At 36.3% G+C, this 15,750-nt stretch overlaps 1 protein-coding gene across 2 annotated transcripts in view; it reads right to left on the reverse strand.

The window, feature by feature from the left end:
* The window catches only part of AKAP6 (A-kinase anchoring protein 6), a 224,518-nt gene that overhangs the window by 13,512 nt on the left and 195,256 nt on the right, over window positions 1-15,750 (reverse strand). For both annotated transcript variants that reach the window (XM_086463168.1, XM_086463167.1), the window contains exon 11: window positions 10,777-10,992. In XM_086463168.1, coding sequence (XP_086319294.1) covers window positions 10,777-10,992 — 216 coding nt within the window. The remainder of the gene's footprint in view (window positions 1-10,776; window positions 10,993-15,750) is intronic.

Here is a 15,750-nt window from a genome sequence, read left to right on the forward strand (position 1 = left end):
CAGTCTTTGGAAATAGCAAAAAAAAAGCCCCAAATACGGTGAAAACTCTTGAAGTATTCATGAAAACGTCTTTGCTATACATAAAAATATAGTATAGGTAGGCCTCCAAATCTGCAAGTTCATGTGCTTTCAAAAAGCATCGTCCTTTTGGGTGAGATCAACAGTCCATTCAGCCGAGTCCATCTCCTGCAGCGTCCAGTAGTGAATGTTTATGGAAAAGTTAAAAAAACCTCAAACACATAGAATGCTATAGAAGCTCCTATCCCAAATTTGAGAAGTCAGCCTGTGGGGACTTTCAGAGTTGGAATTTAGTAAGTATTAATTGATGTCTCCTCCATTATTTGTCTAATAACTTACTGAACTCATTTGTATTTTTGCTATCCACAACACCCTGTATGAACAAGTTTCATTTTTATTATGCACTGCATGAAAATAGTAGTCCCTTTTGATTGTTTTAAATCTCCTGCCTGATAATTTCATTGGGTACCTTTTACTCTGTGTGTGAAGAAAAAGAGTGAATAGTTGTACCTTATTTATTTTCATGCATTTTTAAAATCGTTTTTCATTGCATTCCTGTCTGCTTACAGCTGATGCAGCTCCTAGAACATCCTATAATATTGAACAATGAAACACTGATTATGCATATACTTACTGAAGATCCTGCAAATACATTTCCATAATGGCTGGAGGATTGGTGCCCCATCATCCAACATGGAAGACTCTTGTAAGATGGAAATAACTGCTATACAACCTGTCAGAAAACAAGGTTTCTCCCTCTCTTTCTAAAAACTATTTTGTTTGAGAACTCTTGAAAGAAAATATCAGAAAATTAGCTTCAATTACACTTAGATACCATTACTTGCAGAACTGGGCTCATTAGAGATGCAATGCAACAAGTCATTAAATTAATTTTAAAAAATCACAAGTTTGTGACTTTTGCATTTCTCTTAACTCTAATTTTTTTAACAATGCTGGCCTGAGTCATGATCTTATGATTAGTGGATATTAGGCATCTAAGTAAAACACTGACTTCATCCTGTAATCTGAACGCAACGCGCTGCAATGAGAGTTGCTATCCGCTGAGCACTTTTAAATATCTGACCCTACCCTAAATAGAAAGTGAGCTCTTTTGAAATAAGACCTCTGTCCTTGAAAATAAAAACGTACCCATTTTTTGTCTTTCTTTTTTAATGAGTTATTTTTGCCATTTAAATGGTATTTGACAGTTCTTTCAGCATCTGCATGCATTGGAAACATCAGATTTCCAATTTCTGAATATTTCACATTTTCCTACTAAAACTGATTATTCCTGAGAATCCACTTGAAGATTTTACACACCTTACAGTCCTAATGAACGTTTCAGGAGCAGGGAATGTCTTTTTATCAAAGCTTTGGAAAGTGCTTTACCCACACTGTTTCAACCATTATTTAATTTGTACTATGGAAAAAAAGATGAATAGATTGACAGATGGTTGGTAGAATATATGCCACTATGCTATGAAGATCTTAAACCTGCTACTGACTTTTCCTATTAGAAAGTTATAAATCTCATATTTCTAGGTTTTATAGGATTGAATTCTGCTGTCTCATATCCTGAATTTTCCTAGTTACTTGTTCAATATTTTGAATATTTCGTAGTTATCTATAAATGCAAAGAAATAAACTGTTAGAGATACCACCGACGAGGGTCAAATGCTATTACCTATGAAAGATATGACAGTGTTTTCATGATCATATGTTGAATTACAGAGCCATGTGATAAACTGGCACTTTTGAAGGCCTCACTGGCATTCCAAATCTCTTGATGGTTTGTAAACACTGACCATTTAAAAAAAATGGTCAAAAAAAAAAATCAGATCAGTAGAGAAGCATTACCAACTTTCTACCAGCTACAAAATTCCCTCATCCAAGTCCAAAACAGCACCAGTCTGAAACAGAGTCAACAGCAGAAAGCTGAGGAACAGAAGTATCTTCCGGCTGCATGGATGAACACAGAAGCTTTGTATATCCCCAAAAGAAAAGATTTCCAGCTTCTCACTGGGTAACACAGCACCACTGACCAACCTTGAAAGCTCCTGAGATATAACAGTTTAAAATATTTAAGTGAATTTAAAACCCATCAATTTTCCCTCTCTCTGAATTTATACATTTGAACAGTTAAAGCTGAATTAACTGGAAAAGGAATACAGAAGAAATCCAAAGAAGTAATCCTTTTAAAATATAAATACATATGTGGATGTATATACAAAACTTTGTGTCACTGAGCCAGCAAGTTTGTGTAATTCTTCCCCTATTATAACAGAGCATAATAGAGAAAAAATTCAAAGTATCTGTGACTTAAAGACTTGTCAGTCACTGAAACAGCGCTCACAGGATACTACTAGAAATCATTACTGCAGATGCAGTATTTTACACCCAATTCAGACACTATGCTTTGAGCTAATTATAACACCAGGAACCTAGTCCTGTAACACTGTGATCATGGTATTTTCTGCCTTGAATACCTGAAGTCAGTTTTTCACTGTAGTATGAGCTGTGGACAGTAATTATACATGATAAAGCAACCATGTTTGGTTTAAAAATAATACTGAGAAGTATATGCTTTATTTCTTTTGCTTTTATAGCCTTTTCCTTTAAAATCATGATCAGCCATTATGAAGTATTCCCAGTCTCATTAAGAAACCTGTCTTCTAAAAAAGCAAGTAAATTTCAAATCCTGAACAGAAACATGTTCTTCATCAAGGAAAAAAAAAAAAAAAAATCAAAGGTGGGTTGAAGTAATTAAGTATTGCAATAATTGATTTTCTCATTAAAATAATTCTTTACTTTCAATGTAATTTCATTTATCTTCCTGTGCTTATGCCAACAACAAAGTTAACTTTCACCTCACATGTTACAAAGTTTGCTGGGTACCCTGGAAAGGGCAAAGAAACTATGTGTCTGCAGAGTCAGCAAGGAGTCACAGAAGAGTATGCATCTCAAAGAAGTATATCGGATCCAGTCAAGGCAGATGGTGATTGAAACTTGCTACTGTAGGACTGAGGTTGGACAAGTTACAAGAAATGTTTTTGTTGGTTTGATTATAATGCAAACTAAAAATTCATATGTAATTGAAACCACCAACATTAGCAGGAAACATATGTCTGGAAATTTCAGTGTAGAGAAAAGGATTGAAAGAGCAAGAATGCTGAAGTACACTTTCTGCATCAGATGGTTCACCTTATGGAGCAAAAATAAACTGCACTGGAATTCCTAGCATTACCGTACTGAAACTGTGCTACATGTGAAGACTTCATTTTCAGTGCTCCCTTTTCATGAACAGAAAAGAACAAAGGTCATGTAAGCAACAAAGTAGAATTGGTGAGTACATCTGCTCTCAACCCTAACAACTCAGCCTACCCTAAAATCATCTTCTGGGACTCTAAAGAAAGTTAGGAGTGTGTACCTTTACTTTCCATCCTCTCTAGGGGGAGAGCTCAGGCTTACTATGGTTCAACAGAGATTGTGAAATAATGAAATAGGGCTGCCTTAGTCTCCGGAGTCCGGATTAACCTCTTCTTGCCTAATCCAACCAACAACTAAAGAGTCCATAACATGGTAAAAATTAAAGCAACAGCTAAATGTTGGACTTGGTGGCAAAGAGTTCAGATAACCATCTCTCAGAGGATTGGAATTTGTTCTGGTTTGGCTGGGGTTATGAGTTTGAATATAAACCTTGGGCTTCCTATCATTTTACAAAGCCATGGCAAAACATGACAATATCTGCCAGAGTGAGGGAAATAGTTGAATTATTTAGCAGATTGGTGAAGTTGCATGAAGTATTTCACCTCTGGATTGTTACCCTATACTGTTAGTTAGTTGTGACAGAAACTTTTGCAGTCTCTGAGGATGGAGAAGAGTCCTCTGTGGAAAAACGTAAATGTATTCTTTTTTCTTTCTCTTCACTCTAGAAACCTACCACTCAGGAGATTTTTCTCAAGAATGTAACACAGCATTTCTCTGAAGTTTTATTTAATGTTGACTGAACTCCACAGGGTCTGCAATTTTTTTACTAAGATCTGCTCAACATGAAGGATTTTACCAGCTTCAGTTTTGTCAGATCATCCAGACTCTGCATACTGCCATGATGGCTGCCATCGTAACTGTGGCTGGTCGTCAAGAAAATTATGAGAAATACAGAATTTCTTGCAAGAATGTGAGGCATATCACCTATCTTCAATTAAAGTCCTAGAAAAATCTAGAACTATGTTCACCAATTTATGTAACTCCATTTGAGATCCTACAGATAATTATTCCATGTCAGAAATCAGGCATGCAACACAACCCAAAAGCTTAGAAACTTATGCACTTGAAGTATGAGGATGGTGCATCCATCACAGACTCTGCAATCAAATACCCATTCACTTAAAAAAATATATATTTTAAGGAAGCACCCAAGTGAGCAGTCTTCAGTGTTGAAATATGAGTAAAAAAAGATGATTGACAGAAACAAATACAAGCAATCAAGAGTGTATGTCATATGCTATATGAAGAGGTCCAATATCAAAATAAAATTGACTTGTGATAGATAATGAAAAAAACAATTTGTAAAGATTCAAACATAATACTTTGTGAGGGATAGATGATATAATAGGTGTTCAGCACTTTACAACGTGTAGTGTGCCCTCCTCAGCCAATTAAGTTAATCATTGCCCAGTACTTTGCTGTATTAGGCAACTCTGATGAACTGCTAAATTTTATGCAAGATTTTTAGCTAGATCCCACCTTACAAAATAATGGCTTGCGATAAAATATGAATCTTTTGGAAACTAAGTTTTTGTTTAGTGGAGCTATCTAACAAATAACTGAACAATGACAAATTCATCTTTTACCTCTGAAGTAAGGTTTTTTGTGTTGTGTTTTTTTAAGCTTAGAACAAGAGTCATTCCATGGCTTGAAAAAGTATTGCATCAGTGAATTAAATACAGGGAAGTGAAGGGGAGACACCATGCCTAGAATTATTAAAAACTGTTTTCTTTTCCAGAAAGCATCACAGAAACAGAGAAATTAGAAAAAGGATAAAGATACCAGATCAGAAGCAATATAGTATTTCTAAACAATTTGTTTTTCAAAGCACATTATAAAGAATGAAACCGAGAAGAAGTTGGGAAAAATCTGAAACAGAGCTTTAAGCAGGCTCTTTACCTCCTAAGAAACAAGACTGTGGAAAAGAGAGAGGTGTCTTTTTTTTTTTTTTTTTCTTCTTCTTCAAGTGAGCTGTCTCACCATTGCAGATTTTCCCAAGTCCTTACAACTCTAATTAAAATGTGGTAATTGGTTATGTTACCTCATTTACCATGATGCATGGACATTGATGCAAAGCGACACCAATTGAATCCCTTGGGTGTTATACCCCAAGGCCATCCCATTTCTTGTGGCCTTATTATTTTCAATTATATGGCTGGATGTACAGCATACTTTTAAGCCAATACAGATGGGGGTTTTGCTGGACATAAAGTGTACTATACACACGGCATGACTCAGGGGAACAAGAGAAATAAAAATAATATTTTTTCATGAAGCATAGTAGTGAACTTAGTGATCAGACAAATGAATATTTCAGACATTTTTCAGGACAATGTGAGAATTACAGCACCTTTACCCAAATCGCCTTAGCTCAAAATCTCCATTTTAAAAGCATGATTAATACTGTCCCTTCAGCCCTCTGTTGAATAGGAAAAGAGATTGTCTGCTCCATAAAACAGATACGTTTCTCATTCAATGAATGAGCACTCTGGAGAAAAAGCAGTTTCTCCAGTTACCAAAAAGGCAGGAATATTGAATTGCAACTCAAAAAGTAAAATCCATTAGAAACCATAGTTTTATCTCTCTCCCAGCCACAGCAGTACAACAGTTTTCTATACTCCAGTATTGGTAAAACAGTCCCAGAAAAGTGGGACTACAGTCACCTCATTGTAGCTTTCTATACAGAGACATATCTGACCTGGACAGGACATCCTCAAACTGTGAACATCTGTAGCAGCTGGAATCATCCACTGACGCTAAACACTGGCTGAGCAAAAGATCAAAAAAAATTGCATAAAATAACTTACATATTCCCACTTTGACTTAACTGTTGTAAACAGTTGTAAACAGGTGGGCATGACCATGACTGAGTCTGTCCCAAATTCTTTTTTAACTGTTCAGTTTTTCAAGTAGACTAGATTCTCTAAGGAAAGTGCATTGTGAGCTAAAGCTTCTCCAGCTGTTGAGCAGGAATTTTAGATGGTAATTTTGGGTTTAGTTGACTAAAGATTGTTGCTATTTGCTGTTGCAATTGCCAGATAGAATCTTTTTTCTTTTAAGATGATTGCTAGCAGGGTCTTGTTAGGCAAACTATAATGCATCTGTGTAATTCTGAAGCTAAAATTTAGATGACGTATAACATTATATCAGCAAACTATGGAATGATAAATCTGGGGGAAAAGAATTTACCACAAAAAAAAAACAGATGGGGGAAATAAAAACCTCCTTTGCTAAAACAGATTGGGACTGCTTCCAGTAACAAGCAAGTGTCCTACTGTTTTTTAAAAGTAATCTTTGGTTTTGTCATTGTGTGAATACTTCATACTTTATAGCTAGATTAACCCACTGAACCTAACCACATTTCATCCTTCTGGAGCGATTCTTATTGATAATTTCACATTCTAGACATAATTTTTGGTTTATGAAAAGGACATTTTTACCACACTTTAGGTGCTTGTAGTACATATTTCTTGTTATTTGTAAACTTATTGTGCCCGCTATTGCAAAAGTTGAGCAAAATTAAATGCTGCTAAAAACCATCAATGCAGGCAAATAATTCAAAATAAAACTAAAAGCCTTTTGTAGTTAATTCCAGCATACCTTTGTAATGCTATAAGTGGCCCAGTTAAGTGACTGAATGTAAAAAGCTGCAGAAACAGAACAAAGAAATATGCCAGTACACAAATTAAGAAGACAGTAGAAGATGCAAGTGACTCTTGTACTCATATGAGGCAATATAATAATCTGGGCTATCTTACTTACTGTCAGCAAGTCAGATGCCATGAATGAGTCAGATGCCATCAGGGTATAAAAACATCACATTTGTTTTCATAAATTACAGTATTTTGTGGGCAACCACAAATAAAGACTTGTTACCAAGGGATACTGTTTGTGTGCCAAGACTGGCACACCATCAAATACGGAGAGATAGGAAACAGAAGAAACAGTTCTGGTACCTACCCAAGAAATGACTACACAGGAACTGAGTGAAAAGGAAGGTTAGAACATACCAACTCAGGCCAGTGAAGACAAAGAAACCTGAATCCTGCAGTGGTTGGGGCATCTTTAAATGTTGAGAATACAGATAGTTTTATCAACATAAGAAATTTGTAGATACTAACATACATCAGAAAATCATATTATTATAAACAAGCCTAGGATGAGAGGTTCCAAAACAAAACAGCTCACAGTGAAGATTAGATGAGCATCATGATAGCTCTAAATGGCTGCCATTTCTCAGCAGAAAGAATGATACACCCCCTGCCTGGTGAATGTCAACTCAGCAAATAACTCCAGACTACCTCAGGCAAAGTGGGAACAAAGCAGCGTGCACCTTGTGAAGTTCCCAGTGTCCAGATATCAAGCAAGCTGCCTTACTCATACCCTCACCACGCCTCAACTCCTGATTGATTGCAATCCCAAAAAGAAACACAAGACTTAACTTCACTGCTGCTGCAAGAGCAGCGCCAAGGTCTAATTAGCTCATAACAGTTTGTTTAGAGTAACTGCAGGTACAAACAGCAAACTGCTTCCACACGGCAGCTGCTAACATGCAAAAGAATATGCTTTCACTACAGTAACTTGGACCTCCATTCAGCACTCTCTAAGCTATCTCACAAATGCAACTTGTTTCTGTTCCAAGTTCAAGATAAGGTATATATTTACTACAACAAATTGATAAGTTTTGTAGATGAAAAACGCAGTTCTTCATCTTTGTTGTACTTCACCTTTTACAGAAACACAGTAGAAATCCAGTCCAATTCTCTCTTGGGCAGTTATAGACCCAACAGACACTCAAGCCTCTAGCAACTAAAATTCAGGATTCTGAGAACTATTTTTTGGTTTGGTTGTTGCCTAATACTGCACACGCTTGTTTTTGAAACTCCAAAATTCAACTGGTTTTTTTCTACTGCTGGTCAGCTGAGAAACATTTTGTGTAGCACTAACCAACAATTTACTAGAGCTATTGATGAAATGTATTAGTAATATAACTAAAAATATTCCAAAGATGGAACTATTACAAAAATATAACTGATGTTTCTCAAGAGAATTAAAAAGCTTTACTACTATATTTTCTTTCTGTATCAGTCTTTTCTACTCCTCGGCCTTCTAACTCAGTCACCCAGCCTATTTCATTGCTGACTTCTCTTACTTCTGTTCTCATTTCTTGCTCTCCCAGACTCATTACCATCAAAACTCAAGAATGTTGTCTCTCTGCCACTGTTGAGATAGCATTTGTCTTCTTTTATTTCTTGACTTTCCCTTCATGTAAATGTGAATGTATTGTATAAAACTCCTACCTCCATTTTTTATTCAGCTTCATTCTGAATCCTCAATAATTCTGTTTCTTCCTTTACTTCCACTGAAATTTCTCTAATATTTTCTCATAATCTTTATTTTATCAGCTTCTGTTTTACTTTTGACACCACTTGATCAGATCCTCAATAAATTACTGCCTTGGATTTTTCTGCTCTCTAGATTCTTTTTCTACCTCTTCTGTGAGTTTTTGCTAATTGTTCTTCCTTCATCTCCTGGTTTTCACTAGACTTGAATAAGCCCTTTTCCTTACCTGCTTCCCTTTGACCTTTTTTATATGATAATATACATTGATGCCTGCAGTTCCCTTCGCTGGACTGAGATCTCAAGTAAAATCCTTTGCATCTAACCCCACTCTTCTGCCTGTCTTTTAAGTATCTCCTTCTTAGTATCCATTAACATAAACTAAGCACAGACAAAATGGAACTCTTGCTCTATCCTCCCCAGATTGCCTCTTTCCTTTATGCTCAGTCAGCATGACTGTTCTCTCTCTGGTAATCTGCATCAGCTCTGTGACATCTGCAGCTTTCACTAGATCTATGAGGGGAATCCCAGCATCATTAGGATTTGACTTTTTTCTGACGGTGATACAGTGAAAGCTCGTAGTTGATCTCCTTGGTTGTTCCCAATAGCATTCCTCTTCAGTCGGTACTTCCCTGTCTGCACATAGATGTATAAGGAAAGGCTGAAAAATAATCTTTTCTCTATAGCCTTGTACAATCACATATAGCTTCATCATTTTTTTACTTCTTCCAACCAGATCAAATTTTTGAGGGCTTAATTGACTCTCCTCAATTATCTATGCTTCTTACATTGTCAGTTGACTACTCCCATGCTTATAAAACCAACGTTGACACTCCATCTACTTTTCAATGATGTCTTCCTTCCACGTTGCCTCATACAGAGACATGCCCCTTTTGACTTGTCCTGAAAGTGTATTCAAACCTGTTCCTTCCTCAAGTCCCATTTCTATCTCAACACCTAAAGCAAAGCAGCTAATAAACCAAACAGGCTGAGAAGCACTCCTACTTTATAACATTTGATAAAGGCAGGCAGGCAACAGATTAGTATTACCTTCAATGGTTCACTTGTCCACAGCATCCTCCTCACTATCTCAACATTTCTTGGACCATTTAAACTATTAGTATTTTGACTCAGGAACTGCTAGTGTTTCTGAACAATGTCTTATATATCTTCACACTACACTACCGTAACTGAACAAGAGAATTACAGCTTCTGTTATTTTTGTAAAGGAACTTTAACAGAAAGAAGTCAAAAGTAGTATTTCACTGTTAGTCAGATAATTGCTAGGAAGCATGTTAAGTGTCAATTATTTTTTCCTTTTATTTGCTTGATATAAAACTAAAAAATTATGTAAGCTAAATATATGTCACCTGTTCTCACATCTCATCAAAGCTCCTCAGTATATGCACTACATACGGTTATCGTTGCTGGCAATGTAGCTGCAGTATACAGACATCAGCATTGTGATAGTAGCACAAAACATGATGAGCCAATATATCCATTACAGTCAATGGTGTTACAGGAGGGATTATTTTGTTCCCCTTATGGTTTATTGTTTAAGTGTAGATACTGCTTTTTTATATAGTTTTATGCTGTAGAAAACCTGTCTAATTTATGCCACTTAATGGATGGTTTAAACAGAGTGTTATTTTGCCTCTTAGGAATCATTTCCCTGAGATAAAAGCAAATGAATGCATTTTACTTACATTCAAATAACACAGAATTGTATATTAATACACAACTACTGCTGGGATGCTAATTAAAACCAGTCTTACTTAGACAGAAAATAATTTTTCTGAAATATATTTACAATCACTGAAATATGTCGCTGGGCCCAGTTCTGTTAGGTACTGAGCAACTTGGCAACAGGAGAAGACTGTTTTCCTTACTTGACACGATCAGATGGGATGAGATTAAATATCCAGCAAACAGAACACATATATTGTGAGTTTATCTTATTAATCAGTTTTGTCCATAGAATACAACGCTTTGTGAAAAACTAAAGTTTCACTTGTTGGCAGTAAAGACTAGGAATGGCATCTTCAGTCAGAAGAAAACACTCTGAGATGAATGTGCTTGTCTTGCACTGAAAAAGCGTCTCTCATGAAGAATGAAACCACATGAGATCTTTCAAAAGCGAGCATCACTCACCGAGTCTTTTTCCGATCTCTTCTGTAGCCTTGTTTGCCACTGGACAGCTTGCATGACAATGGCTTCCCACCTCCTCTCAAGGTTTACAATTATCAACTGCATGGACTGGTGATCTGCATTTAGGTTGCAGGTCTCCTGGTCATCCAGGAGGTGCTGGCATAATCGCAGCACAGAGGCTACCCCACGACGTCTCTGTTTGATCTCACAGCATAGAGACTGCAGGACAGACAAACAACAGATGTCAGTGTGGAATACACTGCAAATTAAAACATTAACTATTACCTGATATTTAATGGTGCCCAATCTCTGTCTTACAATAGTTTTTTTCAGCTTCTCCATAAATTCCCACACTTAATGTCAAAGCTTAGAGTTTTATTTTCAGATAAACACAGCCCTAATCTTAATAGCACAGGAGTAAAGCTACTTTCAGTCTTCTTCAAACAAATACCATACATAGCTAACTGTCTCAATAATGTTGAAAGTTTTATGGTGTAGACTGGTTTGTTCCTTTTTTTTTCATTCAGCTGGAACACATCTGAAATGAGTTACCCTGACAGTAATTAGCTTCAGAAATTCTTCAGGAAAAAATGGGGGAAAAAAATGTAGTCATGCAATAAGAATATACATATTTTTAGAAAAAACAATAGAAATTATAGGTCATATGTACCCTAACAAAGAAGAAACCTTAAGGAAGGAGAAAATTCAGTATAAAATTCTTTACAGATGTTTTTTGTTATCATATAATATTTCCAGGGTAGTTCCATATTCAAGCAAATGTAGGAATACTGTGATAACTGTATCCTTCTTAAAGATGAGTAATTCACTGCATTTATTTCATCATACTGATTCCAATGCTAGCAAGAATGCAGTCTGATGTGAACTGCATGATGGGAGACAATCACTAAGCCCTAATATTGCTGAATACTGATGGGAGCCAGAATGTGTTGTTTCTATGCCAGAAACCCAAGTAAGTACACTGAGCATCTCATGGAACAGCAGTATAAATAACATATCCTACATGCCAAAACTAAAGAGAGATCTACCACCCGGAAGCAGTTAATAGCGTGGGGTGCTTTCGAGCATGGTTTTATCCACAATCACAGTCTATCATAATCGTTCAACATCAAATCAGGATTTTATTAACTCATAATGTGTTTTAATAGCTATGAAGCTGGGGTACAGAAGGCACAAACACATCTGAGAATGACTGCTTCAGCCCAGCTTCTGAGACCCTATACTTTTATAGCATTGTATTTTTCAAGTATTCAACTGCTATCATAGGCCTGTGCTACTCCTGAATTTAACAGGACTGTGCTCTGTACGTGGGAGCTTTCCAGATAATTTAAATTGTAACTTGCCAACATCTGTTTCCCTCTGTGGGATGCCACAGATGAAAGTGCATGACCCCATGAGAAAATCTGAACTATCATCTTTTTTGAAGACAGGGTATTTGCCTTTAAGCTTCCAGTTAATCATCATAAGCAAAATAAAAAAACTACCATGTCTCTCAAAGCTCTTCACAAGCGTTAACTAATAAAAAATCAGGACCTGCCCTCCTGAATTTTATTAGCAAAACGATAACATAATATAGAAAGCGAATTCAAGTTCTAGGTTTTCATATCACTTTTTCTTTAAAAATTGGAATTTATACTTAGAAATGTTGTATTTTGCTGCTGGAAGTATATGCTTGATCAATAATACTAAGCTGAAAGTCTGAAGCAAAACATTGGTACGCACATCTAAAAATATGTATCTTTTCTTTGCCTATGGATAGTGTGCAAGTGATTTTTTAAATTCAAAGCCTTCAAGAGAAATGATGCTTAAACCCACAAACATAGCTGAATTACTAATCTACTTTCACGGGCACAATTGTGCTGTTCTAACAGTTAACAGATTGCTTATTAATCAACAAGGGTAAACAAGACAATGCAGTCTCATTTAAAGTGGAAGTTTTAATGCCTAAAAGTATTTGTGTTCAAAATGTTAATCCCAATAAGGCTTCATTAGAAGATATGTTAAAATTATTAAATATGTTTCATTGTAAGGTACACTGAGTAGTATATTAGCAGGTGGACATTTCATACAGATGTTCCACTTATTGATATAATGCATTCTATAGCTATTTAAATTACCCTAACTGTGTAATAGCTAGAATTTTATTATTTCTATAATGAGAGAACCCTGTATCTTTAATATTTCTGAATTTTAAATAAGGTGAATGACAAATTGCCAAACCCTATTTATGGAAAAATATGACTAGGAATTTTATTATTCCATTTATACCAGAGCTGCATTTTCACTTACGTTTCCTGAACTTGCCCTTATTTATTTTCCTAGAGTTCATTACCAATCCCTTTGTAGTTCTTGATGTAACCACCACGTCTGGCACATTTCCTTTCTGATGCTGTTCATTAGCCTAACATCACATCAGAAAAAAATCAAACCAAATCAAACCAAAAAATCTACCTAAAGATAAAATCAGGGTTCTTATTTTACATTTTCTAACAGCTAAGCAATTCACTTTTAGGGAAGTGATGGGTAAGTTATATACTGATGGCAGTCAAACCTATGTAGATCTGCATTAACGTCATGGCAGTCAACACAGCTCACAATCCCATCCCGTAACATTAACTTACTTTGATCTATCAGATTATGTCATCCCTTATAAATATTGTTCTTTTTTGATACAATACCATATAATATGATGAGGTAAGGAGTATTTCATTCATAATCCATTATATGGGAGTTTAAGTGAGGCCTTTACATTGTGTTATTTGAAAGCAGAGCTACAGCATCCAAGTCATTTTTAATTTACATCAATTTTACACCAGCATAATAACAGTAGCTTTACTGAAGCTATTTCTGATTTACATGGCTGTGACAGTACAATTAGGCCTATGGCACTTTTGTTTCAATTTTATTACATGATATTATGGTTAATATTAAACAGGAGAGGAATGAAGTGCTTGTATCTAACAGTGTGTTGAATGAGTTGGCTATAGCAACAATACTTTAAAAGCCAGAGAACTTAATCATGTAAAGACATCTTTAAACACTATATAATAGCACTAGCAATAATGAATTTAAGCAGTATTAGGGTCTGGTATGCAGTGTCCTAAAGGGACAGAATAATCGCCTGTATCCTATGACATGACATCTCATAGTGTTGTACGTCTATCCATGTTCTGCTATTGCTAAAATGGTATGCCTGTATAAAAACCTGTCCATATGGTAATTGTACATGCAAAGTATGCTTCCAGGATCAGGGTTACTTTAGTTATTTGCAAGGTGCATTCTACATTGTGAATTAACAGCTATAATTCATGATTAATAAATTTAAAAAAAAAAGTAAAAGAAAGATGATGAGTGCCTCTACTGAGTCTTGGGCCTGATGGTCTACAGCTGCTAAAGTGAGCCACTAGGTACTTGACACGGTTCAGAAAATTAGGAAATGATCTAACAGTATACTGAGGAACATCACTTAGGCCTGCTTAGTCTCCTGTGCGTGCGGAAGATTTGCTGAAGTATAGATTAAGAGATCAAACACTTTTGATTGTGGTTCCTCACACCAACATGTGTCTGTTGAGCTGTGGTAACTGTAAATACAATCCAAACCTTTGCAAATGTGAGAGAAACACATCCATTTAAATAATTTGCAGTAAGACTTAATGTATTTGACTTTTTTGCTGCAGGCTAAGAGTATACACAGTAATGGCAGCTGCTGTGTACGAACTTGACTTTGTGTCTGAGTCCTTTGCTTCGCAACAGATACCCTGATAACACTGAGGTGTTATTCATTATAATGTTATTACAAGTCATGGTCTCCCATATTGAGGATTCCTGTCCGTGCGGCTAGAATCTTGGAAGATTTTTCTTCCCTCTGCCTATTCCTATTTTCAGTGCTTTGAAGTTATCACCCACATAGCTAAAAAGGGCTAGCTGAAACTACTTTCACAGCTTGTTAATACCATGCCTTAAATCATCTGGAAAAGCCCCTGCTGAGTCGAATGACATCAAACACTCTTTCCAAACCACGGGCTAATGGCACTGTCTATGGGGATAGAAGTAGCCATGATCTGAAGAGAAGGTGCTCTGCATAGCTACATGACTCCTAAGTGAATGGCATATGACCAGAAACACGTGTGCAGCTTTAGGCAGTGCCAGAGCATATGGGAGGCATAGAAAGGTGGGAAGTTGTGAAATATTAGAGCCCCTTAAGCCCCAGTCCCCCTCCATGCCTCAGGCTTCCTGTAGTATATCAGCACCTGCTCTGCACCGCATGACTAAAGGACATGGATGGGAAGTTGGCTTTTTCACACAACGTGGTAGATGACCTGGCCACTGAAGCACTTTTACATCAAGCTTCTTGAGCAGGTGTTTCATATTAACCATTTTAAAGTACTAAGGTTTGCCATGAATTCAGTGGGACTACTTGTGCTTAGAAATAGTTTAAGACTCAGTTTAAGATTAGTTTAGTTCACTGAAATCCACATAATCCACATACAATCACCATATAAAATGTTGAGATATGATTTTTGTAGCATCACTTATTACAGATTGCTTGAGGAATTCATTTTTATGGGATCTGAAGTTCTTTCAACCATTTCAGTCTTTCTTGCTTTCACTCTACAATTAGGAATAATGAATGTCCATGTAGATGTGCCCAGAGCTTTGAAAACTGTTGAAAGATGACAAATGGTGACTTACACAGATGGATTTTTTTTGTGCTTTCAGGTTCAGAAGAAATGCAAGGCATACTGAGACAAATGCCACTTCTAGGCTTATGTTGTGTTTCCGTGTATGGGCAATACTGGGTGATTTTAGGAAAATGAAAGAAGCTTGACTGCAGATAAATCTGGAATGGCCAGATCTAAGAGGAAGTTTCTGTCTAATCTTGGTCTGTTAAAGGCTTACTCTTTCTCCTTGTTACAGGATGTGGGTATGTGAAGGAGGTAATGATACTCTTCCGACTGC

Source organism: Leptosomus discolor, chromosome 3, assembly GCF_034619465.1.
Source record: "Leptosomus discolor isolate bLepDis1 chromosome 3, bLepDis1.hap2, whole genome shotgun sequence".
Lineage (NCBI taxonomy): Eukaryota > Metazoa > Chordata > Aves > Leptosomiformes > Leptosomidae > Leptosomus > Leptosomus discolor.